The 22,980-nt window shown below is 41.0% G+C and overlaps 1 protein-coding gene across 6 annotated transcripts in view; it reads left to right on the top strand.

The window, feature by feature from the left end:
* The window catches only part of LOC131050980 (protein SUPPRESSOR OF QUENCHING 1, chloroplastic), a 381,968-nt gene that overhangs the window by 159,437 nt on the left and 199,551 nt on the right, over positions 1-22,980 (top strand). For 5 of the 6 annotated variants that reach the window (XR_009358237.1, XR_009358236.1, XM_059207433.1 and 2 more), the window contains one exon: positions 16,046-16,168. The exons of the other annotated variant lie outside the window; for it this stretch is intronic. Coding sequence is in view for 3 of the 5 variants with exons in the window: in XM_059207433.1 (XP_059063416.1) it covers positions 16,046-16,168 (123 nt within the window). In the remaining 2 variants the exon portion in view is untranslated. The remainder of the gene's footprint in view (positions 1-16,045; positions 16,169-22,980) is intronic. 6 annotated transcript variants of the gene reach the window in all.

Below are 22,980 nucleotides of genomic sequence, written 5' to 3'. Positions count from 1 at the left end.
TGAAGGCCAATGGCCAAACTTACAGTTGCATAATGTAGAAAAATACAAGAGAAGTGAAAGAGCATGGAATAGCTCAGGCCAGCAGGGAGAGAACCCTTTACAATGAGGCTTAACAACCTTTATATAGAAAATTGGTTACAAGAGTGATCATGACCCCTGTGTGTGCAGGGAAATTTCAGTCCGGGAGTGCAGGGAAGTGCATGCACTTGACTTCTGTACATGCAAGCAACCTAGCCATACCCTAAAAATACAACCTTGAGAAGGGTGGATTGACTGACCTTCCAAAGTCAGAGCATGCAGACATGACATAAATAACCACAACAAGCATGGGCTTGTACCTCTCTTGATGGAAATCCTGCCAAAATCATTAAATGCACCACTGTGGCTCCACAAATGAAGGTGCACAAGTCACAAAAGTTGTCGGAGCATTCAAACCTTTGAGTGTTGATCACGCCATCCGGAAGTGTTGCCATTCGGAAAGAAGTCCAACGACTTCGGAAATTCGCGCTCCCGAAGTGGGGAAGACAAGGAAAGAACTTCAGAACCTTGGAGTTCCGGGAAGGAGAAAGGAGAGCAGCAAGGAATTGGAAAAAGGGCTAAGGAAGGAACTTCGGAACCTCGGGGTTCCGGAGTTTCGGGAAAGAAGGGAAGCAAAGGAAGAGAACTTCGGAGCCTTGGGGTTCCTTTGTTCCGGAGAAAGAAAGGAAGAAAGGCTAGGAGTTCCGGAGAAGGTAAGGGAAAGGAACTTTGGAACCTTGGGGTTCCGGAGTTTCGGGGAACTGAGGAGGTAAGGAAAAGGCGAGACTTAGCAAAGGAGTTTCAAAACCTCGGGGTTCCAGAGATCCGAGGAAGGGAAGAAGAAGAGAAAGGAACTTTGGAACCTCGGGGTTCCAGAGTTCTGGAGAAAAGAAACAAGAGAAGGCAAAGAGAAGGAACTTCGGAACCTCGGGGTTTCGGAATTCCGCGGAAGGAAGAAAAGGCTAAGGAGGAACTCCCTCCGGGCAAGGCAACATCTCACACTTCATAATTCTTCTGCTTTTCTCCTTGATCAATTGGGGCAGCGTTGGTCCATGGATCGTATCTCTGATCGGTTCTTACTGATGGACCAAGGGTGTCATAAAATGACAACATTTTTGGCGATTTCTGCGGGATGCTTGCCTGCTCAGCATGAAGTTCAGAAGCCTTGAGCATCCATTGGGCACTGAGTCATTGAAAGACCCAAAACATGTGTGCGCTATCACTTGGGGGAAAACTAGAAACTAGAGCGCACACCCTCTTAAGGAGAATGCGGTAGGTGCACAAGCACTTATGATAGCAAAACAACTACTAGTCTAATATTTACATAGTCATCATCACCCTCTTCAGAAGCAGAGCTTGAGATGAATCCCATTCATTGGGATTGGAAGAACTTCGCCATGAAGCCTGGAGAGATGAAATGCATTGGCCTCCTTGCAACTAGTGATGACATATGGACCACTCCAAATAGCATCAAATTTGGAGTGTCCCCCAGCTTTGGCTATGTTTGCATTCCACTTGAGAACTAGATCTCCCTCTTTGAAGACCCTAATAGTCGCCTTTTTGTCAAAAACTTTCTTGACCCGCTCTTGATGAGTCTTAAGTGTATGCATAGCCTGACTTCTAACCTCCTCCAGCTCCATCAGCTCAACTAGCCTTACTGTCGTGGCATCATTCTCTGTTAGATCTAGCTGATGTGCTAGTTCAAGAGAGGGTAACTCCAAGGAACTTGGGAGTCTTGCTTCCTTCCCATATACTAGCATGAAAGGGGAGTTACCGATCGCCCTCTTGGGTGTGATCCTGTCAGCCCATAAGGCTGTCCTCAACTTAGTATGCCATGCCCTCTGATTGTCTTCAATCGTCTTTTTAATTATCCTGATGAGGTTCTTGTTGGAAGATTCAACTAAGCCATTACCCTGAGGGTAATAGTTGGATGACGTCTTCAAGTATACACCATGCCTAACTGCCCAAGAACTAATTTGGGTTCCAACGAATGCCTTGGCATTGTCTGATATGATGGTGGAGGGGACAACGAATCTTGTCACAATTCCATCAAGGAATTCCAACACTGAGGCCTCAGTGGCATCCCTCAATGCGACTGCCTCTGTCCACCTAGTGAAGTAATCTGTTGCGGCCAAGATCCACTTGTGGCCAGCACTAGAAGGTGGATTTATTATGCCAATGAAGTCTAAACCCCATTGTGAGAATGGTTGATCTGCTTGGATTGGGTGAAGAGGTAGGGCAGCTAGTCTTTGTTTTCCAGAGAAGAGAGTACATTTCTTGCAATTCTTCACCCATCTATGTGAGTCACTGTGTAAGGATGGCCTATAATAACCAGCCCTCATTATTTTGATAGCCGTAGTCCTTGCAGAGAAGTGGCCCCCTGATGAGCCATCATGAAATTCCACTAACAATCTGCTGACTTGGTTTTGCTCGATACATCTTAGTAAGACTCCGTTAGAGTCTCTTCGAAAAAGAGTGCCATTCACTAAGACATAGGGAATGGACTGCAACCTGAAATGCCTTTTTTTGGTCCTGTCCGAACCTTGGGGGTATCTACCTTCCATTAAGAAGGTGGTCATGTCACTTACCCAATTGAATTGAGTGTTGTTGCTAGTTGGTTGATCCTCTTGTAACACATGGGCGACCTCTGAAGTGGTTTCAGAAGATGAGACAAGCTGTTCACGTAGGCCCCTGCCTCTTACAAGCTTGGTGATCTTGATGTTGATGTCGTACTCCATGACTTTGGTTATCCACCCAACCCTCTTCTCATTGATGTCCTTATTTAGAAGGAAATCTTTGACACTTGCATGTGGCACTAAGAGGTGGATCCTATTGTTAGACAACATGTGTCCGAACTTTTTAAATGCCCTTACAACAGTGAGGACTTGCTTCTCTACATAGCTATACTTAAGCTCATAGTCCTTTAGCCCCTCACTAAAGAAAGCAATAGGTTGCTCCAAATTATCATCGTTCAGCTGTGTTAGGAGAGTTGAGATGCTGGATTCTCCTCCAAAAATCCCTTTCATAGTTAGGATTGACGAGGGTAGGGGCCTGAGCAATTGCTTGTTTGATCTCTTTGAAACCGGCCCTCCCCTCCTTGGTCCAACTGAAAACCAAGTTTTTCTTCAACATGGAAGTGAGGGGTTTTACCATGGTGGCAAGGTTGGGAATGAACCTCCTCACAAAGTTGATCCTACCAAGGAAACTTTGCAATCCTTTCTTGTGACTGGGGAGTGGAAGAGAAAGAATAGCCTCCACTCGTTCTGGATCAATGGTTAAGTCCTCCTTGGATACAATGTGTCCTAGCAGTCTTCCTTGATCAGTAGCAAATACACACTTGCTAGGGTTCAAGGACACACCATACTCGTTGCATTTCATGAACACTTGCTCAAGCTGACCAAGATGGTCAGCTGCATGCTCTGAATAAACAGTTATGTCGTCAAGGTATATAAGCACAAATTTTGCTAATACACCCTTGAAAGCCATGTCCATTGCTCTTTGAAACGTGGCATCGACATTGGTTAGCCCAAAGGGCATTTTGCAATATGCATAGGTACCCCACTTAGTAGTAAATGCAGTCTTGTATTGGTCTGATTCTTGGACCAAGATTTGATTGTAGCCCAAATACCCATCCAAGAATGAAAATCTTTCTGAGCCACTGACCTTTTGGAGAATATGCTCCATAGAGGGAAAGGGATAGTGATCCTTGAGGGAGGCTCTATTGAGATCCCTAAAGTCTACACATAGTCTTATTTCCCCATTCTTCTTTCTTACAGGGACAAGGTTGGCCACTGAGGAGGAGTTCTTGATAAGGAAGATGATATTGGCTTCTATGAGCTTGGTCGACTCCTTCCTCATTAGTGGTTCAATCTTGGGGTTTATTGGCCTTTGCTTTTGTCTAACTGGCTTTGCATCCGGGTTTAGCTCTATGGTATGCTGGGTTAAGCTAGGGTCAAAACCCTTCAAGTCCTTATAGGTCCAAGTGACTATGTCATCATATTTTTGGCAAAGTTCAACAAAGGCCTCTTGTTCGGTTGAGGAACACACCTTGCCGAAGTTTAGAGACCTACCTTCAGCGACAACAATTGGCTTGTAATACCCCCTCTTTACAGCCAGATTCATCTTCTTCTTCAACTGATCATCCGAGTTGAAAATGCCTTGCGAGGTAACTAGACCTTTAGGCAACTTGTTGGAGTTGAGTTGCATGATTTGATCTCTATACTGGTCTTGTAGCTTAGACTGATTTTTAGCAAAAAATTCTGCTTCATTTTGCAAGAAGTTGACGATCTGCTGATCACTTTCTAACACTTACCAATTTACCTGATTGTCTGGGACAGCAAGCCTCACAACAAGCATGATGTGTTGCTCCTTCTCATTTGCAACATGCGCTGGTATGTCGAATTGAGCACCAACATCTGGAAGCCTATCAACATGCTTGTTCTGACCTCTAGGAATGCTTTGGATATTGAAGGCCTCAAATCCTTCAATCAAATCCCAAACCCTATGTTTGTATGATTTGAGTAGATTGTTTTTTGTTACACTTTGAGCATGGATGTGATTAACAACCAACTCACTATCTCCAAATACCTGCAAAGATCCGATCTTTCTACTTTGTGCAAGTTGGAGACCTTGGATTAAGGCTTCATACTCAGCAACATTGTTGGGGCAACCAAATTGAAGCCTAAAAGAGAAGAAATATTTCTCTTGCTCAGGAGAAACAAGCATCATACCAACACCTGCACCGTTCTTGTTTCTTGAACCATCAAAAAACATGCTCCATAACCCCTCTGAGTCTCTTTGTGCCTTGATGAGGTTAGGGATAGGAGTATCCTCTTCATGGATACAATAAGTGCCAAGCCCAGTCTCTTCAGTCTCAGCTAATGGATCAAACTGAAAAGCATTGGCCCATTCGTCCAACAAGCAATTAGGGACCTCTTGCAAAAGAGTAGCAAGCTCACGGACAATACACTCCTCCCCCTCTTCGTGCAAAGTGCAGTTCATGTTTATAGGGCTGGAGGTGTAGGGCTCAATGTGGTTTTGGGCAATGGGCTCTCTCCTTATGGTAACCTTGGTACCATACCTTGTTCGAAAAAGCATGTGGGACCAATTAGAAGACATGTACCCACCTATCTTGGCAGTGAAGTCTCTAGACAGGTAGATGGCAAAGAAGGCAGGGAGGTCGATGATTGATACGTCTTGCAAGATAGTGCAGGCAGGGCATGCATGCAAGGTTAACTTCAAATTTTTAACAACTCCAACTGTCTTAATAGAAGTGCCATCCAATTGGACCATGTTGGTATCTGTTTTATCATCTACCAAACATTAGGATAGGATACACGAAGGTATTCTATCCTCTCCTGAAAAATCACTACTGATCCAAGGTCTATATGTGTGAACAAGCGACTTTAGTGGAATAGCTTCTTGGGTAGTGTATGCTGAAATTTTCAAGGGGGACTTACGTTTGACAAGTATTCTTGAACTGCTGGACTTAGATGGATTTAGCAATTTAGGCTCTTCTTTTTTTGGGGGGATTTTCTGGGATTTAGACTTTCAAAAGAAAGGGAAAAAGGGATAGGGTTCAGGAAGGCTAATCTAATCCTATGAATTCGGGAGACGGTATCAACTGGGTGCTCTCGAGAAACCAAACCTTGCTTCGCCACACTAGGGACAACTATGCAAGGCCGGTGCAATCTTTAATGGGTTGTGCTTATGATCGAGATGTTGGGATGCACAGGGGGTGGGCTCAGACTAACTTTGCACGGTGAGATGGAAATCATCCATACACCAAAAGTATGAGCGGAGATACACCATCAATTGACACTTATCAAATCCTTCATTCAAATTAACAACAATGAAAGCAAATCTAAGTTAACTTTAACTAAGTGTTGAGGCAATTGAAACCATGCAAATCATTCAAATAATAGAGATTACAAAGCAGCGCACATGCAATATATTATCTGGAAATGACTTTAAGCAACAATACATCAAAAACCTCACACCTTTCAAATGAGAGGAGGCAACCTTACATGGTTTCTTGAAAATCAATGAATGGCCGAGATTGAACAATGATCAAGGGCCAAGATCGATAATCACAAACCCTAATTAGGGTTTCCCCAAAATACTACTTTCGACCAATTACATTTGGGACACTTGTCCTTCTTGCTAAAAATAAATCTTTTATGAAAATAGAATATTGTGATGTGTGCCCTTCTAGAGGTTTGTGGATGGGTCAGGTTCATTGAATCTGGACATGCTAACTTGGAGTGATCTGATTGGCTGGAAAAGATGACGAGACGCCATCCCAACATAAGCCACTTCTAATCTTGCTGAGGCGGTGCAGGAGCAGGTATGGGAGGTGGATTAACTTCTTGTTGTTCCCTCTGATTTTGTGCATCAATACGTGCGGCGATGTCTAACTCCTCATCAAGGATAAAACTCATGTGATACCAATCAGGAGTGTTTCTTCTCACAGACCAGGCCAAGCTATACAGCTCAGTGATAACGTGTTCTTGTTCATTGCTGAAATCCAAGTCAGGCTGAAGCACTGGCTGAGGTTCCCTGCCTGGTTGAGGAGGAATGATGGGCAGGCCCATGTTGAAATTTATCCAACTGCGATATCTATGATGATGATCCCGCCTCTACTTCCTCCTGTGACCTGTAAAACCAAAGGAAAGATAAGTTAGAAAATTTTTGCAAAATTTCGAAAAAAATATCGGGGCCGTGAAATGGCTAAGTGTTTGGAAAATTTTCCATTTTTCACTCTCATACTTAGCCATAAAAATTGAATTTTCACCTCAAGACCCTCAGCCTTGAGGCTGGTTGAAGTCACCATCAAGTGTTAAAACTTTTGAAAATTTTCATACTTAACCAAAAAAATATATATATATTTTTTTTTTCAAAAAAATTTTGAAAAAATATTTCCCAAGTTCTTGAAAATATTCAGAAAGTTTCATTAAATCTGCATTTTGAATTGGATTTTACCTTCGAATGTGCAGAACAGGGCTAGAAATCCTCTCAAAAATATTCAGAAAATTTTACGAAGGTTTTATAATCTTCTCGCGCTTGATTATTTTCCAAAAATCTGCGAAAAATCTGGTCTAAAGCGATTATCCAGCTTCCAAAAAATGTCAAAATCCTTGTCCAGATGTTCTTCGAACTGAACTTTTACCAAGCTTTCCTTAGTAATTTCGAACTCTTTGATGTAATAATGAAGTTAAAATGAAGTATTTGTAAGCAAGGTTAAATTCTCAAGTAGAAACCTTTAAAAAAATACTTATAATTTCATCTCCAGTTCTTTCGGAAAGTTTTTGGTCAGGTTTCCAATTTTGAAAATATCTTCCAAAAGTTTCTATTTTGGTTTATAAGTTCGAAATAGTAATTAATCCTCCAATATTCTTCTCTGGAAACTTTCTATTTTGGTTGAGGTTGGAAGATATGTGACAATCCATGAATTTCCCTATTTAGAAACTTTCCATTTTGACTTTCAAGTTTGAAATCTTTGTTAATCTTCCAATATTCCATTTTGAAAAACTTTCTATTTTGGTCTTCGAATTCGAAATTTTAGATAAGTTTTTTATGACATCATATTGATTGTGTTTGACTTTTCAATGCCTTGGTGAAATTTTTAAATTTTGAATTTCCAATTTTCTTGAATTTTGGCGCACTTTTGGATATTTTCCAAGGTATGGCGGACTTTAGCTAGAGCTCCTCCTTGGCCTCCATTATGGTGAAAATTTGGCTAAGGCATTGGGGCGGACTTTGACCCTTGTTCCCACATGACCTCCATCAAAGTGGGGTGGACTTTAGGCTTAGCTCCACCATGGTCTCTTCAAACATGGCGGACTTGGGAGTGAGCTCCTCCATGGCCTCCTTCATGGCCCCCTTCAACCTTGGCGGACTTGGGCCTTAGCACCCACATGACCTCCTTAGGTGGGGCGGACTTGAGTGTTGACTCCTACATGGTGAAATTTTGGCTAAGGCATGGGGCGGACTTTGAAGGTCTCTCCTCATGGCTCTCCATCAAGGCAAAATTTTGGCTAAGGCATGGGGCAGACATTGAAGGTCCCTCCTCATAGCTCTCTTTACCCTTGGCGGACTTTAAACTTTGCTTCTCATCACTTGGCATGCTTGGGCGGACTTTAGGCTACACCCCTATGCACCCTACACATACATGGCAGACTTTGGAGTGTTGGCCACCATGGCCTCTTCAACCTATGGCGGACTTTGGAGTTGCTCCATGCAAGGCGGACTTTAGGCAACACTCCCACCTTGAGCGGACTTTGGAGACACCTCCTAAGGCGGACTTTAGGCATCTCTCCCACCTTGAGCGGACTTTGGAGACACCTCCTAGGGCGGACTTTAGGCATCCCTCCTCTTGGGCGGACTTTAAGCATCTCTCCCATCTTGGCGGAGTTTTGGTCTACCTCCCAACATGGCGGACTTTTAGACATCTCCAACATGGGCGGACTTCTAGACCTTTGCTCTTCAAGGCGGACTTTTGGAGGCTCTCAAGAGGGTAGACTATATATGAAATATAACATTTAAGTATAAGTGGTATTTCAATATGTCTTTTCTCTTTCTTATACTTTAAGTTATAGGATGTTTGAGAGTGGTTTCAGGTCTCTAGGACTTATAATGCAAAATCTAGTTTTTGGAGGATTCTCCAATTTTCCAGACTTAATCAAATTTCAGGATCAGGATGACATTCCAGACTTAGCCAAATTTCAGGATATTTGAGGATCAGGATGATTTTTCGAGCTGATTATCCTTTGAAGGTGCCATGACCCCCTAAAATATAGGAACTTAGCTTTTTGGGTCAAAACTTGAAAATTTTGGATCGCAGTCGAAGCAGGTCAGTGGTACAAGTGTAAACCCTAGGTTTGCATCTCGAAAAAGCAAAAAGACTAAAATCTAGGGATTTAGCTTTTTTAGGTCAAAACTTGGAATTTTCGAGTTTCAGTCGAAGCTGGTCAATGGTGCAAGTGTAAACCCTAGGTTTGCATCCCGAAAAAGCAAAAAAGCTTAAAATCTAGGGATTTAACTTTTTAGGTCAAAACTTGGAATTTTCGAGTTCCGGTCGAAGTTGGTCAGTGGTACAAGTGTAAACCCTAGGTTTGCATCCTGAAAAAGCAAAAAGCCTAAAATCTAGGGATTTAGCTTTTTTAGGTCAAAACTTGGAATTTTCGAGTTCCGGCCGAAGCTGGTCAGTGGTACAAGTGTAAACCCTAGGTTTGCATCCCAAAAAAGCAAAAAGCAGACATCCCTAAAAAATAGGAAAAACTTTCTAAGAATAGCCATACCGGGGATCGGGCTGAAAATGCCAAAAACGAAACTTCCTAAAAAATAGGAAAAAGCAAAAAAACAAACTTTCTAAAAATAGAAAGTTGTCCAAATTCGTCCAAATCAATTGCGATCTTCGTCCTTTGGCCTTTGTAAGCACTTTGGTGGCGTTCACACTTCGGAATCACATAACTTGCAAAAACTAACTTTCAATCGTCAGGGCCTAAAATGCTCTGAACTGGACAAGGCTTGGTGAAACTATAGCAAAAGGTCATAAGACACTAACAAAACCCTAGAAAGTAGGAAAAGAGAGGGTCCCCATTTGCAAGGGGGTGATGTGTGAAAAAGGTCACAACAAACCACCCCTTTAGTCACAGGTTCATATTCTATGCCAAGAAGATCAGCTACCTTCTTAGGCATGACTGAGCTACTAGCTCCCGAATCTATCATGCAGTTGTGAACCAAGTTATCTCCTATGACTAAGGAGAGATAGAAAGGGGGAGGCTTGCTAATGTTGCTTGAATCTTCTTCCTCCTTGGTTTGCACCAAACTGATGGAGACTGCCTTTTTGTTGAGTGCTGCCTCATCACCTGACTAATCGACGTCCTTCAGTGCCTCCTTAAGCAAATCCCTTTGAGATGGGATGGAAAGGGCCTCCCACATAGTGACGTTGAGGTTGGCCTTCTTCATCTGATAAACTATGTTGAAAGGGACACCAGCTGATTTTAGAGGCCCGTTTGAGACTACAAGGTCTACTTTTGCTCTTTGGACAACTTGGGCCTCTTCCTGCCTCTTGCTCCCTTGCAACGTACTTTGGCTTGTATCATGGACGGCTACATTGGGCGTTGGAGCTTGGACTGATGTTGAAGGTGAGGCAGCCTCCATGGCTCTCTTCTTTGACCTTCTATATTGCAGCATAGACTCACCATTTGTTTGGTTCATACCTGTTGTGACGTTTTCACACATCGCCCCATTGCAAATGGGTACCCATGTTTTTTGCTCGTTTTGTTTGTTTTCGCTTTGCTTTTTTTAGGGTTTTGTTAGTTTGTTAGTTGTCTGGATTTAGGGTCAAGCCTTAGGGTTTTTATTTTTGTCTTTTCAGGCCAAAATCCAGTCGGCTTTGGGAGCTTTTTGAATTTCCTTTTCTAGAATGCAAATTTTGAATGAAATGAATTCGCCAGAATGGTCTATTTTCAATTGGAATTTTGAATGCAGAGCTTAAATTTGTCTAAGTGTTGAAGATGAAATGTGAATTTTTGTCCAATTGAATATTTTTGACCAAATTTTGACATTTTTGATTTTTGATCCTAGGCATCTCTAATGATTTGTTTTCGCCTCGTGAAGTGTTAAAATGTGAAAAATCATGTTATTTTGGCCTGTAGGAGCAAAATCGCTCCTGTCCCTCAGTGAAGGACGGGAGCTCGTTTTCAAATATTTTACTATTCCTGCAGGGTCAAGATGAATTACGAATTGGAAGTGATGGAGAAAGGCGAGATCTTTCCATTGAATATAAATTGAAGATTTTCATGAACACAGAAATGCCTCAGGGGAAAAATCGCTCCTGTCCCTCAGTGAAGGACCGGAGCTACAAATCCAATTTTGCTTTGTCCTTGCAGGATTTTAACGTCTTGACGATGTGAAAAGGTCCAAAGAGGTATATTTTATCAAATGAATATAACTTGAAGTGCTGTCGGGGAGATCAACAGGGTAGCAGGTCCGGCTTGAGTGAAGTCCTGATCCTAAAATTTGGCTAAGTCTGGAATGCCCTGATCCTGAAATTTGACTAAGTCTGGAAACTGAAAAAACCTCCAAAAACTAGATTTTGCAATATAACTCCTGATACTTAAATGTTATATTCCATAAAAGTTATCCTGATAGAGAGTGCGAAAAGTCAAATTTCGCTCCCGTCCTTCACTAAGGATCCAGAGCGAATTTCGCTCCTGTCCCTCACTGGAGGACCAAGGCGATGCGCTCCTGTCCCTCACCAAGGGACCAGAGCGAAATTCTTCATTAGGTACGATCTGGGCAAAGATCAAGCAAATTTTATGTTCGAAGGCAAGAAAGGAGGTCAATCGAACCCGTTGAAGACAAATTGAAGATTATCAAACGTCAACAAAGGACCAAAATGCTTAAGTTCGCTCCTGTCCCTCAGGAAGGGACCAGAGCGATTTTTGTTGTAGATGATTTTCTCGCCAAATTTCAACCGATCTCAAGGCATGAATGAATGAAAGGAGGCATTGCGAATCCGTTGAACATAATTTTCGAAGGTGATGAAGTGAAATGAGGCCCACAAGAGCAAAATCGCTCCTGTCCCTCTCCAAGGGACCAGAGCGATGAGGTACGTCCCCTTTGTTTTCATAGTTTTGGCGCCAAATAAACAATTCAAATTTCCTTAAATGCTAAGTTCGATAAAATTGAAAATCTAATTTAATTAGCATTTAATATGGCGTTGATCTTTTATTAATTATTTTTGCCTTTATTAAAATCGAAATTTGCAAATTAAAAAACGTAAGGCATTAATAATTAATTAATTAATTAATAAAAATCGAATTTGAAGCGCTACAAAGGGAGGTCGGCCTTGTCATTTTAATTTAAAAATCATTTTAAAAAGTGGTTTTATCTCCAAGTCGGCCTATATGGTAATTGTGGTGTGAGCGCTATAAAGGGAGGGTGGTGAAATCTTCATTTTCACATTATCATTCTTCATTCACATGCGATTTGAGAAGTGCGAAGTTGTATTCAAAGGAGCGAATTTCATTCCAAGCAAGGTGGTGCGAATCTTGAAGTTTCTATTGGTGTGAATTGTCAAAGGCATTGAAGATCACGTCAAGGACAACTCAAAAGGTGGCGAAATTGATATTTTGAAGAAAAGATCACGTTGAAGACTATCTATACGTCAATTTTGCCTAGGCAAATTTTTCTCATTTGCATTCTAGAGTTAGCTCTCTCCTGAGGTATGGCGATATTGGTTTTATTGTCTTGATTTTGAATTGTTCATCGTCATTTCCTTAATTTTGAATTTTGAAATTTTGTTTTCCCTTAGCTCAGTTGTTTTTAGGAAATGATTAATAAAGGACTTATCATTAAGTTTCCTAAAAAATTGCTCTCTAATTTATGTTATGTATTGCAAAATCATGTTACTAATTTTGAAATGTTGTGTAGGCATCAAATGGAGGTCTCTTCAAGGAAAATCAAGCCGGATCCAGGACGGTCTTCGCCAGGACGGTCTTCGCCGGGACGGTCTTAGCCAGGACATGGGCGACCTCTTTCAATCCGGCGTTCCAAGGCGAGGTACATCATCTTCCTGCACATCAAGGACACAAGGAGTTAGAACAAAGGGCTCGTTGAAGAAGTAAATAGTTCCAGATGGATTATTTAAAGCAAGCTTCTCAACAACATCAAGTTGAATATCTACCAAGTTACAAGTGTCAAATGAGGTGGTGTCCTAGTCATCACTTCTCCAATCAGTGAAGTCCATCTCAGCATGTCCAGATTCAATGTACTTAACTCATGGAAGGTGGCACAAACTCCGATGTACCTACCCTGGCTATCCATTGGTCAATTTTTCTAAAAGGGACATGTGTCCAAGCAATACAATTTTATCATTGGTCAAACATTAAATGTTATGTAATGGTTGTAACAAACCCTAATTAGGGTTTTTCATTGTTGAATCTTGGCCATTGATCTTGAATTGATCTAAGCCATCAAATTGTATTGTGGGCACTATATAAGCCCAAACATTTCATTTGTAAAGGATGATTAGAGAGAGTTGTAAATAGTTGGAAGAGTTAGAATATAGTTGATAGAATAGCAATTAGAGTAGAATAGGAGGACAAGGCAAGAAATTGTTGCCATTGATTGTAAACAAACTCCATTTTCATTGAAGTAATGGTGAAAAATGTCGTTTTTCTTGCAATTTGCATGGTTTCTTGTTGAGTCTTCAATCTTAGATGGTAGATGATTAAATGAATGGAGGGACTGTGATTGATTGATGGTGGAATTCGTACATCCATACTACTAGCAGTTTGTTGATTGCAAACTTGCCTTGTGTAGTCGACTGGAATCGTTCAGCTTAAGCTCAATTTCAATTTGTCGCCTCTTCATTGATATGCATCAACTTGGATGGTATCTATGCCTGCGGTGATGATTTGAACATCATAAAGCTTCCCTAGAAGATCGCACTAGCCTTGTGTAGATGTTCCATTGATGTCAAAACAAGACCTAGTTAGAGTTTCATCAAAAATCAAGTCATTGCTCCTACATTCTTAGTATTAGGATTAGATCCTCTTTTCGCCCTTATCCTTTTTTCATTTTTTCAAATCTAAGTTAGTAAGAGCCTGTGTCCAGCAAAGCAGATCGGAAGTTCAATCATCACATGTAAGTCCCCTTGTGATCCCAGCAAATCACATCATACCACTGGAGCTTGTCCACACGTGGAGACCCCACTAAAAGAACCTTGGAGTCTACCTAACTGATCCTTTACGCGAATCTTCAGCAGTTAGAGACTATTTTCTCAAGAGAGGATAAGATGCCTATTGGTATTTTATTCTGTGTATGATTGTGTATAAAATACACGTCAACAATACCACAAAACTCTGCCTCCTGCCAATTGACAAAGGTAGAATCTCCTTGCAAGTAAGCTTGAGTGCCAACAGTAGGCTAATTTGGGTCATATTGCTGGCCAGAAGTGGTCGGCTCATCCTGCACCACTAAGGCTTGGACAAACCCTCTATTTTGGCATGCACCTTGGTTGTGTGGCTGATTGCATGGTTGACACCAATCCTGCTCTTGGGCGAGGTTATTTTGCATTGGACCTATCGCTTTTGAGTTGCTTGCAGCTGTGGGGTTGACACTATTCAAAGGCCTGGTGTTGCTCCATTGGTTTTGCCCTTGAAAGGGTGGCCTATTTTGCTGATAGTTCTGATTTTGTGCTTGATAAGGTCTGCTATGCTGGGCTTGTTGCCTCTTTAGTGTCACCAACTCATTGCTAAAATTTTACAATAGAGCCTTGACCTCATGGAGCTCATTCGAGGATGTAGAGGGTGTGGATGATTGTCCTGCGGGCGCCATGGGGATAGGAGCCAAGGTGGGTTGTTGAGTAGGAGCTTCTGAGAAGGGAGGCATTGGAGGCCTTGGAGCCATCTTCCCAGCCCGAATCAAACAATTTTCTGCCCTTATGGCTATGTCATATGCACCTGGTAAAGAGGCTCCACCCATTGATTGTACCATGACAACTATATCGTTGTTGAGAGCTCTAAGATATTACAAGAAGGCATGATTTGGATATGGCTTCACCAGAGTAGGAATTCTATTCCATGTCTTATGGAATCTGAAATTGAAATCTCCCATGAACTCGTGGGGTGCCCTCTTGATCGCAGTCAACTGCTCCACAAGTGATAGGTGATCACTTTTGTCTTTGAAATGGTTGCACAACCTCTCCCCCAATTCATCCCAATTGTGAATGGAGCTAGACGACAACCCTCTATACCACTGCAAAGCTTTGCCTTTCAAAGATGTGGCTAAGAGTCTGATAGAACATCTCTTGAGTGATATTATGAACGGAGCAGATGTTTGCAATGTCTTGAATGTGCTCAATGGGCGGAGTAGCTGTTTCACCAGTGAAGTATGGTACACTCTTTAACGCAGCCACTGGTATATCATTCCATTGAGTCAAAATAAGGGGACTCCCCCCATTGAAGGTAACGAAAACCTGATTTCTTGCCATGTGAAACAATGGTCTATTGATATGAGTGGTGGGAGCCCTTGACAGTAATGGTCTTGTAAATGGAGTGGTAGAATGAGACTTGGGAGATGGAGTGTTTACAACCCTGACTTCCCTAACTGGTGATAGTGTAGGTCTACCTCTCCGCCTTCGAGAGCCTGAAGATGAGAGTTCTTCGAACTGGAAACTACCTCTAAAAGACGCCCTTGTATAAATTCTGGGCATGAAATCCAAAGATGCAACAAGTCATGAGCAAGCAGTGGACGTGTTGAGCAGAGTTTTCGGAATCTCGGGGTTCCAGGGTTTCGGACTTGAGCACTTCGGAACTTGGGGGTTTTGAACCTCCGGAGTAGCGAACTTCGGAACTTGGGGGTTCCGGGGTCCCAGAGTTATGAACTAGTCACGAACAAGAAACTGGACCTGTTGAGCAGAGTCCCTTGGAATGATGCCAATGTTACTCCTTTATTTGATAAGACTAATACTTACATAAATGAACACAAAACACAACAAATACTAGATTAATAGATGTATGGCTTTATTCATATGTATTATGAACTTCGTACAAAGATGTAGACTAAGGATGATCAGCCATGGATCAGACATTTTACCTTGTCTGAGAATTGAATTTAAAGGGGTGGCAATAGTTGTCAGTTAAGACCAAGCTTTTAGGAACTGCTACAACTAATCATGACAATTGTCAAATCTTACAAGTACTAACAACCAATTATAAGTTTATTTTACCTAAACGAGTTAATTATCATTATCTAAATCCAAAAGGTTCTCCTTTGAAATTAAAATTAGAAAAGGTTTATAAGAGGTTTGGTTGAGAACTAGTTTTGAACATGTTGTTGAATTGGCTTGTTTTTGAACATGTTGTTGAATTGGCTTGTTTTTGAACATAAAAAAAACTATGCCTGACACAAATGGTGAAAGAAAAACATATGTTAGATTTATTTAGGCATTACATCTGTTCTTTTTACTCCATGTACTTTCACAAGCCAAAATTTGGTGACTATTTTGGAACAGGTTGTTAATGATGGAGATATGATTTTGTGGCATCAACTAGGAGTGAATTCATGGCCTACTTTTGCCATAGTGAGTCCAAATGGAAAGCTATTAGCACAGCTCGCTGGTGAAGGCCATCGTCAAGTAAGAGATCAATTTCTGTAGCATAAATGATATTTATTTATTTACTGACTTATATGATTACCTGTTTTATTTCACATGGTTTCATGGTGACAGATTTTGTTTTTCTTGTTAGATTAATCTTAATCCATGCTCTTTTTTATCAATCACTAACTTAGATTAATGACCCATTCTTCTTTTTTGATAATGAAATACACACACAGACACACAAAATTGAGCACTTTGTCTCAGTTGAGTTGGCAGAAAGCAATGATAATTGATTACAAAAGCAGATTTCGAACATTTGTTTCCAGTAGAGGAAAGAATAGAGACATATATCAGATAAAGGAAAGAGAATAGTAGAGAATCAATGTTAATGAGTAAAAGCCTGCAGATAGCAGTAGAGAAAGGAGAAACATATGCTTCCCAAAAATCTTATTAGGACCGAAAGATTCTTCCCTCAATGAAAAGGAATAGTGGATGAAGCTTTGTCCCGGTACTGGTGTTTCTCATGAATTCAGTGCAGCTGAGTAAGCATGTGCATCCCTTAAGGGATGGTTTCCTTCTGAAGGTTGAGATGGCAAAATTGATCGAATGACAGTTGTCATCTCCTGGTGATTCCTTGGCCTTTTGTTGAGTTATTTCAGCCAATTTTCTCATGTTTTAATCATCCAATGGTCTCTAGCCTATTGTGGAATTGTTGGTAATTGTGCCTTAGAATGTACTTGCTTTTGAAAATGTATTTCTGCAAAAATACTTGGCTCTCCTTTTGCTAGTTAATGTGAGAGATACTGTTGTAACAAGGTGTTGTGACCTTTTTCACACATAACCCCATTGAAGATGGGGACCTTCTCCTTTCCTGCTTTCTAGGGTTTTTGTTAGTGCCCTGTGGCCTTCCGCTTCAGTACTACTCGGTTCTGTCAAGTTTTGAACGGTTTGAGTCCTAAGGATTGAAAGTTAGTTTGTGCAAGCCAAGTGATAACAGAGTCTAGACATCGTCAAAGTGCCTAGAAAGGCTAAAGGATGAAGAACGCAATTGATTTGAACAAATTCAGACAACTTTCTATTTTTAGAAAGTTTGCTTTTTGCTTTTTCCTATTTTTTAGGAAGTTTTGTTTTTGGCATTTTTAGCCCGATCCTCGGTATGACTATTTTTAGAAAGTTTTCCCTATTTTTTAGGGATGTCTGCTTTTTGTTTTTTCAGAGTGGGGACCTAGGGTTTACACTAGTACCATCGACCTGCATCGATCGCTATCAAAGATTTTCAAGTTTTGATCCAAAAAGCTAAGTTCCTACATTTTAGTGGTCACGACACTTCGGATGGGTTACTTGAGTATGGATTTCAAATATCATTCTAATCTGGCAAAAATTGATGAAGTTATCGAATTTTGAAGTTTTTTTTCAAGTATTTCTCTAAATCTGGCTAATCAATGTTTGATGGTGAATGTAATGTCAGGACCTCTTCAAACTCCGCCCTATGGATGATGATGAAGGTCATGTTCTTCATAAAGTCCGCCCTACTTTTTGATAGCAAAGTGGCGTGGAGGAGAAAAAGTCCGCCCTATGATGTCCTCTAAAGTCCGCCCATGGTGAACTCCAAAAAGTCTGCCCAAGGTACAAAGGCAATGGTCATGTTCTCCAAAAGTCCGCCCTCCAAAGTGCACATGTGAAGAAAAGTCCGCCCAAGCAAAGGTGCCAAACTCAAAGTCTGCCTTGTCTAAGTTTAGATATTTGGAGGAAGAAAAAGTCCGCCCTCCTAAGATCATAGCCAACTCAAGGTTTGCCTTGCAATGAAGGATGAAGTCTTCCAAAGTCCGCCATATGAGAGAGATGAAAAGTCCCCCCAAGCAAAGTGGTGCGTGAGCTCCAAAGTCCGCCCTAGGAGGAAGACATATGAAGTGCATTGGAAGAAAGTGCACCCATGATGGAGACTCACAAAAAGTCCATCCAAGGAGATGGTGAATGGCAAGTGGTCATGAAAAGTCCGCCCTCTAAGTCATTCAAAGTCCGCCCAAGGTGATAAGTCATGAATTGACAAACTCTGCCCTATGGAGAAGGAGCCCAAGAAAGTCTGCTTTGTCAAAGTTAAAAAGTGTTTGGAGGAAGAAAAGTCCGCCCTACTCTTGATCGCCTTAGAGATAAAGTCCTACCAAGTCCGCCATATGCAAGATGCTATAGACTCACAAAGTCCGCCTTGAGGAAGGTTTGATGGTGCAAGGAAGACATAAAAAATCCACCATCCATGGTTCCTAGAAAGTCCTCCCTACAAAGTCCGCCTTAAGACATAAGGAATGGTTCCTAAGTTTGTCCAAGTCCGCCATAACAACGAGAATCAAAACAATAAACTCCACCTTATGAGAAAACATGCTAATTTTGAAAGCAAAGGAATATTCCAAGATGAGGTCAGTGAGATTTCAAGATAGGATTCGAACTAGGAATCAAATTAGAAAGTTTTGAAAAGAGATATTTGCAGATCAAGTTCGAATATGAACTAAAAACTGAAATAGTAACTTGCATTTGTGAAGTGAAATGAAAGGTTCAAACTAGATAATGATGACTATGCAACTTGAAGCTGAATTAGAAACTTTCTTCATAAACGTTTGAGACTGAAATCAAAATGGAAACATATTTTTGGAGAGGATCTGTGTATTTCTAATTATGAAATTCGACTTCATTACAAATAAGACATTCTTTCCTTCATTCTTCACACAAGAGTTCAAACTTTCAAGTGTTGTGAGCAAAAGTTAAGAGACATTTCTGGAGGTTGAAGGGTATTCAAAATTTTTTTCTGCAGATTGAAAGTATTTTGGAGAAGTTAAGAGCATTAAGTATCATCTCCAACCTTATTCTCCCACATCATAAATAGATTTTGGAGATAAACCACCTGATAAGAGGCAGATCTATCGAAGTTTCTGAGTTTTTAAAAGTTCTTTCTATCTTCTTGTCTTTTTCTTCTCATCCTATCGAAGGTGAAGTTAGTTTTGAAGGCAGATTTATTGGATTTTCTGTGTTTTCTAAGTTCGTTGGAAGAGATTTTAGCAGATTTGTCCAAAATTTCAATAAGAAAGATCATGTTGGACTGAATATTTACACTTTCTTTCTTACTTCCCGCCTCTCAAAACAAGTTTGCATGAAATTGATGTTATTGCAAACCTGATTTTTGGATTAAAATCAGAATTTAGAGTATGGAGTTCTATTATTATTTTCGAAATTCCTACATGTATAAGCTCCATTTTAATGACTAAGTATGAAATGAAGTACACAACTTCAACCACTTGGTCATTCAAAACCTCAAATTTTTGAAATTCTGATTTCTAACTCAGGCTTCATGGGTTTTCGCAGATTTTAGTCGTGATGAAGTTTCAGGTAGACAAGGATGCTCCTCTTGAATCAAGGATGAACTTGAAGTGGAAGAATGTCAGTGATACACACCTCAGACATATCAATCTGAGGGAATTTAAAACAAGGATGTTCGGCTTGGACAACCTTGTGCCTACTATGACTGTGCATAAGATGATGAAAAGTGGCATCGTACATGCTGCTGGATTTCTCCCTACTATGCAGTTCACGGAGTTGGTAGTTGAGTGTGCTAGGCACTATAACCCTGACAACAAAGATATTGTAGCACCAGATGGAAGAGTGTTGGCTAATATCAGTGATGAAGCCATAAGGGAGGCATTTAGAATCCCAGAATATCATAATGCTGTATATGTGACCAAGGATGAGGCCAATCAAATGTACCAAGACCACATGGAGGAGTACGAGGCCACCATCAATCATTCATGGCTGGATAAACCAAGAAAGGGGGCCTATAAGCTATCAAAGAAAAACTTGGTGAGCGCATATTTCAAAGAAGACATTGGAGACATGATTGTCCTTTTGAACCGAATAATGGGTAATCCCCAAGGCGCTCCATTTGAGCCTTGGATGTATTACTTCATTAATGAGATAATGAATGGAGTCAAGCTGATTGATTGGGCTCAGATAATAAGCAACAACCTAGACAGCCAGCTGAAAAATTTGGAGGGAGATAAAATCTTCTATATGAGCTTGTATTTGTTCTATTCCCTAGCTATAACTTATAGTTACAAAGGCCTTACCTGTAGAGGAGAGGTGGGAAACAAAAAAAATCAGTTTCCTGTTTACGATTGTTACCCCCAACTGCACATGGAAGAGAAATTACATTTCAAGAAGGTGAATGATGCATATCTGATGCATATCACACGAACACTGCAAGGTGGACTACATCAGAGACTCTCTCAAGAGTCAAAAGACCTCATAAGAAGATTCGGGTATTGGTATATCCAATACCCAAAATGCACCTATATTAGAATTCAGGGATTCTTTGGATTTGCCTACAAACTCCCAATTTATCCCACCAACCGAGTTGTGTTTCTAGAAGTTGTGAGGCAGTTAGAAAGCTTCATGACGGTTCAGAGAGAGAAGCAGAAGAAGGCAGGATCATCTTCTCTTACTATTGGAAGTGGATTGGAAACATGTCCATCAGCACAAGCTGCTGCCACTACTGAAAAGGAGCTGGCATGGTACCCCTTTTATTTATACAAGGCAAGAAGGAACTTTGATCCGTTTTGTAAGATGAAAAGGGTAGAAGGAATTGTGTTTGAATACGGAACTGATCTAGATGATTATTGGGCTAATGCAGCCGATAGTTTCGAAATCAGAAGAAGGTTTTAGTCAAGAATTCCCCTAGGTATGGTAAGAGCAACAAAAGTATTCAGGGTCGCTGATCAAGTAGAAGACAGTCTTGCATTTGAACAACCGGGTTTCGAGAAAGTAAGAAATGAGCCACTTGCCGTGATTGATTGGGCAGACGGGGAGAAATTGGATTTGGTAGACCTTATGAAGACAGTGGTCAAATACTCTAAGTGGTGGACGTCCGAGAAGACAAAGCAGCTAAAGTCCAAAGGTGTTGCCTTGACTTATGATGGGAATGGTTGACTCAATATCTTCCAACCATTGTATCTCTTTAGGCAATGCTCGAAATCCAGAGAGTTTTGGGTCCCAGAAGAGGTAGGAAACTGCTGGAAATTCTGGAAAGGCCAAGGGAAAGAAAATCGTTGGGGAAAGATGTGAATCAAATGAAGGTCATTCGACTTTGAGTGCCGCATTTGCTGTGCCTGACCAGAATACTATTGAGGAACATGAGATGGACATAGAGATGGAGGATAATGAAGCAAGAGTGCCTTCTCCTTTGATTGAAGAGACAATGAGAGAAGTCGTCCAAAATCCAGCCAAGGAACAAGTTGAGCCTCCAGTAGTTTTTCTTGATGGTATAGTTATTGGCCCTGGGGAAATAGATGGTGAATTTGATAAAAATACTGAGGAGCAATCAAGCATTTTTGATTGGTTGAGAGAAAGGATAAGGGCTAAGGTTCCTAATGAGACCCACTCAGAAGAGAATACTACAACATTTTTGGCGAAGGTGAAAGAACCAGTTGTGATTAAACCACCAAAGCCAACAAAAAAATTCTCTTTGATTCAAAGGGATAGTGTAGGGTTCAGAACGGTTCAGATAGCTGTACCTAAAGAAGGTAAAACTCGGGACAATGTTACTCCGGAAGATTATAAGATCACTACAGTAGAGTTGGGTAAGCCTACTCAGGCTCAAGAGGTTCAGTATTTTGATGATTCTTGCAATGCCCTCAAGGCAAGACTAGCCAAGGAGAAGGAGAAAAGATTTAAGGTTGAAGAAGAGAATCAGCAATGGAGAAAATATGTTCTCCATCTAACTAAGCCACTTGATCATGAGATACCAGTTACCCCGCTGCAGCCTCTTCCGTAGGAGTCGATTAAAGATTATGAGGACATGAAGGGCACATTCGGGCAAGTTAAGGAATGGACCCCAGATGCTTCGGCACGGGTTGACATACTTGTGGAAAATTTGGTATCAATGCATGAGTCGGCTTCTTCATTAGTCAACAGAATTCAGGACTTGGCTGCAAATTGGGAGGTTATGGAAGAAATCCAAGATGAAATACTTCCACAATTGAGGATTATCCGAGGTCTATCAAACCGAGACTTGATAGATGCAGGTGTCATCCAGGCTGGGGATAAGTATGATTTTAACACTTGGTTTTGTGCTTTGGTCACCAGGATTGAGGTCCTGAAGAAATCTAAGACTAAGTGTTTTGAGGTTCAAAAGAATGTCAGGGAAATTTTAAGTAAAGTATTTCATGTGGCATCGGAAATTTGGCAAAGGGAGGGCATGTGAGAAAAACACCTACAGGCAGAGAACCTGAGAGCCAGAATTCAGTCGAGCTTTTTCAAAGTCTCGAGGATGATCGATAAAGGGGATCTCTCAAGAATTGCGAGATTTCTCTTCATTGATGACAACTTTCTTGCCCAGGCAATTGAGTGGGAGTGCATCCTCGCCACGTGTACTGATGATGTGGACGTCGTCGACTTCTAGATTAATAACTTGCCAAGTGTCACTATAGAAGAGGTTTGACTCATTGTGTCCAGATACATTGAATCTGCAAAAAGGGAAACTGAACACTCACCTCAGTCACAATACAAGTTGTGCCACATGTCACTCTCTTGTTTGTTTGAACTGATAGAGTTTTGAGAAACCCTAATTAGGGTTTATAACTTTCAATCTGGGCCCTTGATCACTGTTTGATCTCGACCGTTGTTTATGTTCTGAAAAACTATATAAGGCTACCTCCTCTCATTTGGAGAGTGAGGTTTTTGATATATATTCTTGCGTGAAAGTCATTTTTTCAAATAATACATTGCATGTGCGCTTTCTCTTAAGGCTTTGTAATCTCTGTTATTTGAGTGATTAGCATGGTTTCAATTTCCTCAACACATTAGTT

The sequence above is a fragment of the Cryptomeria japonica genome, chromosome 6 (genome assembly GCF_030272615.1).
Source record: "Cryptomeria japonica chromosome 6, Sugi_1.0, whole genome shotgun sequence".
Taxonomy (NCBI): Eukaryota; Viridiplantae; Streptophyta; class Pinopsida; order Cupressales; family Cupressaceae; genus Cryptomeria; species Cryptomeria japonica.
The sequence above is the reverse complement of the archived record's forward strand: the minus strand, read 5'-3'. Positions and strand labels throughout refer to the sequence as shown.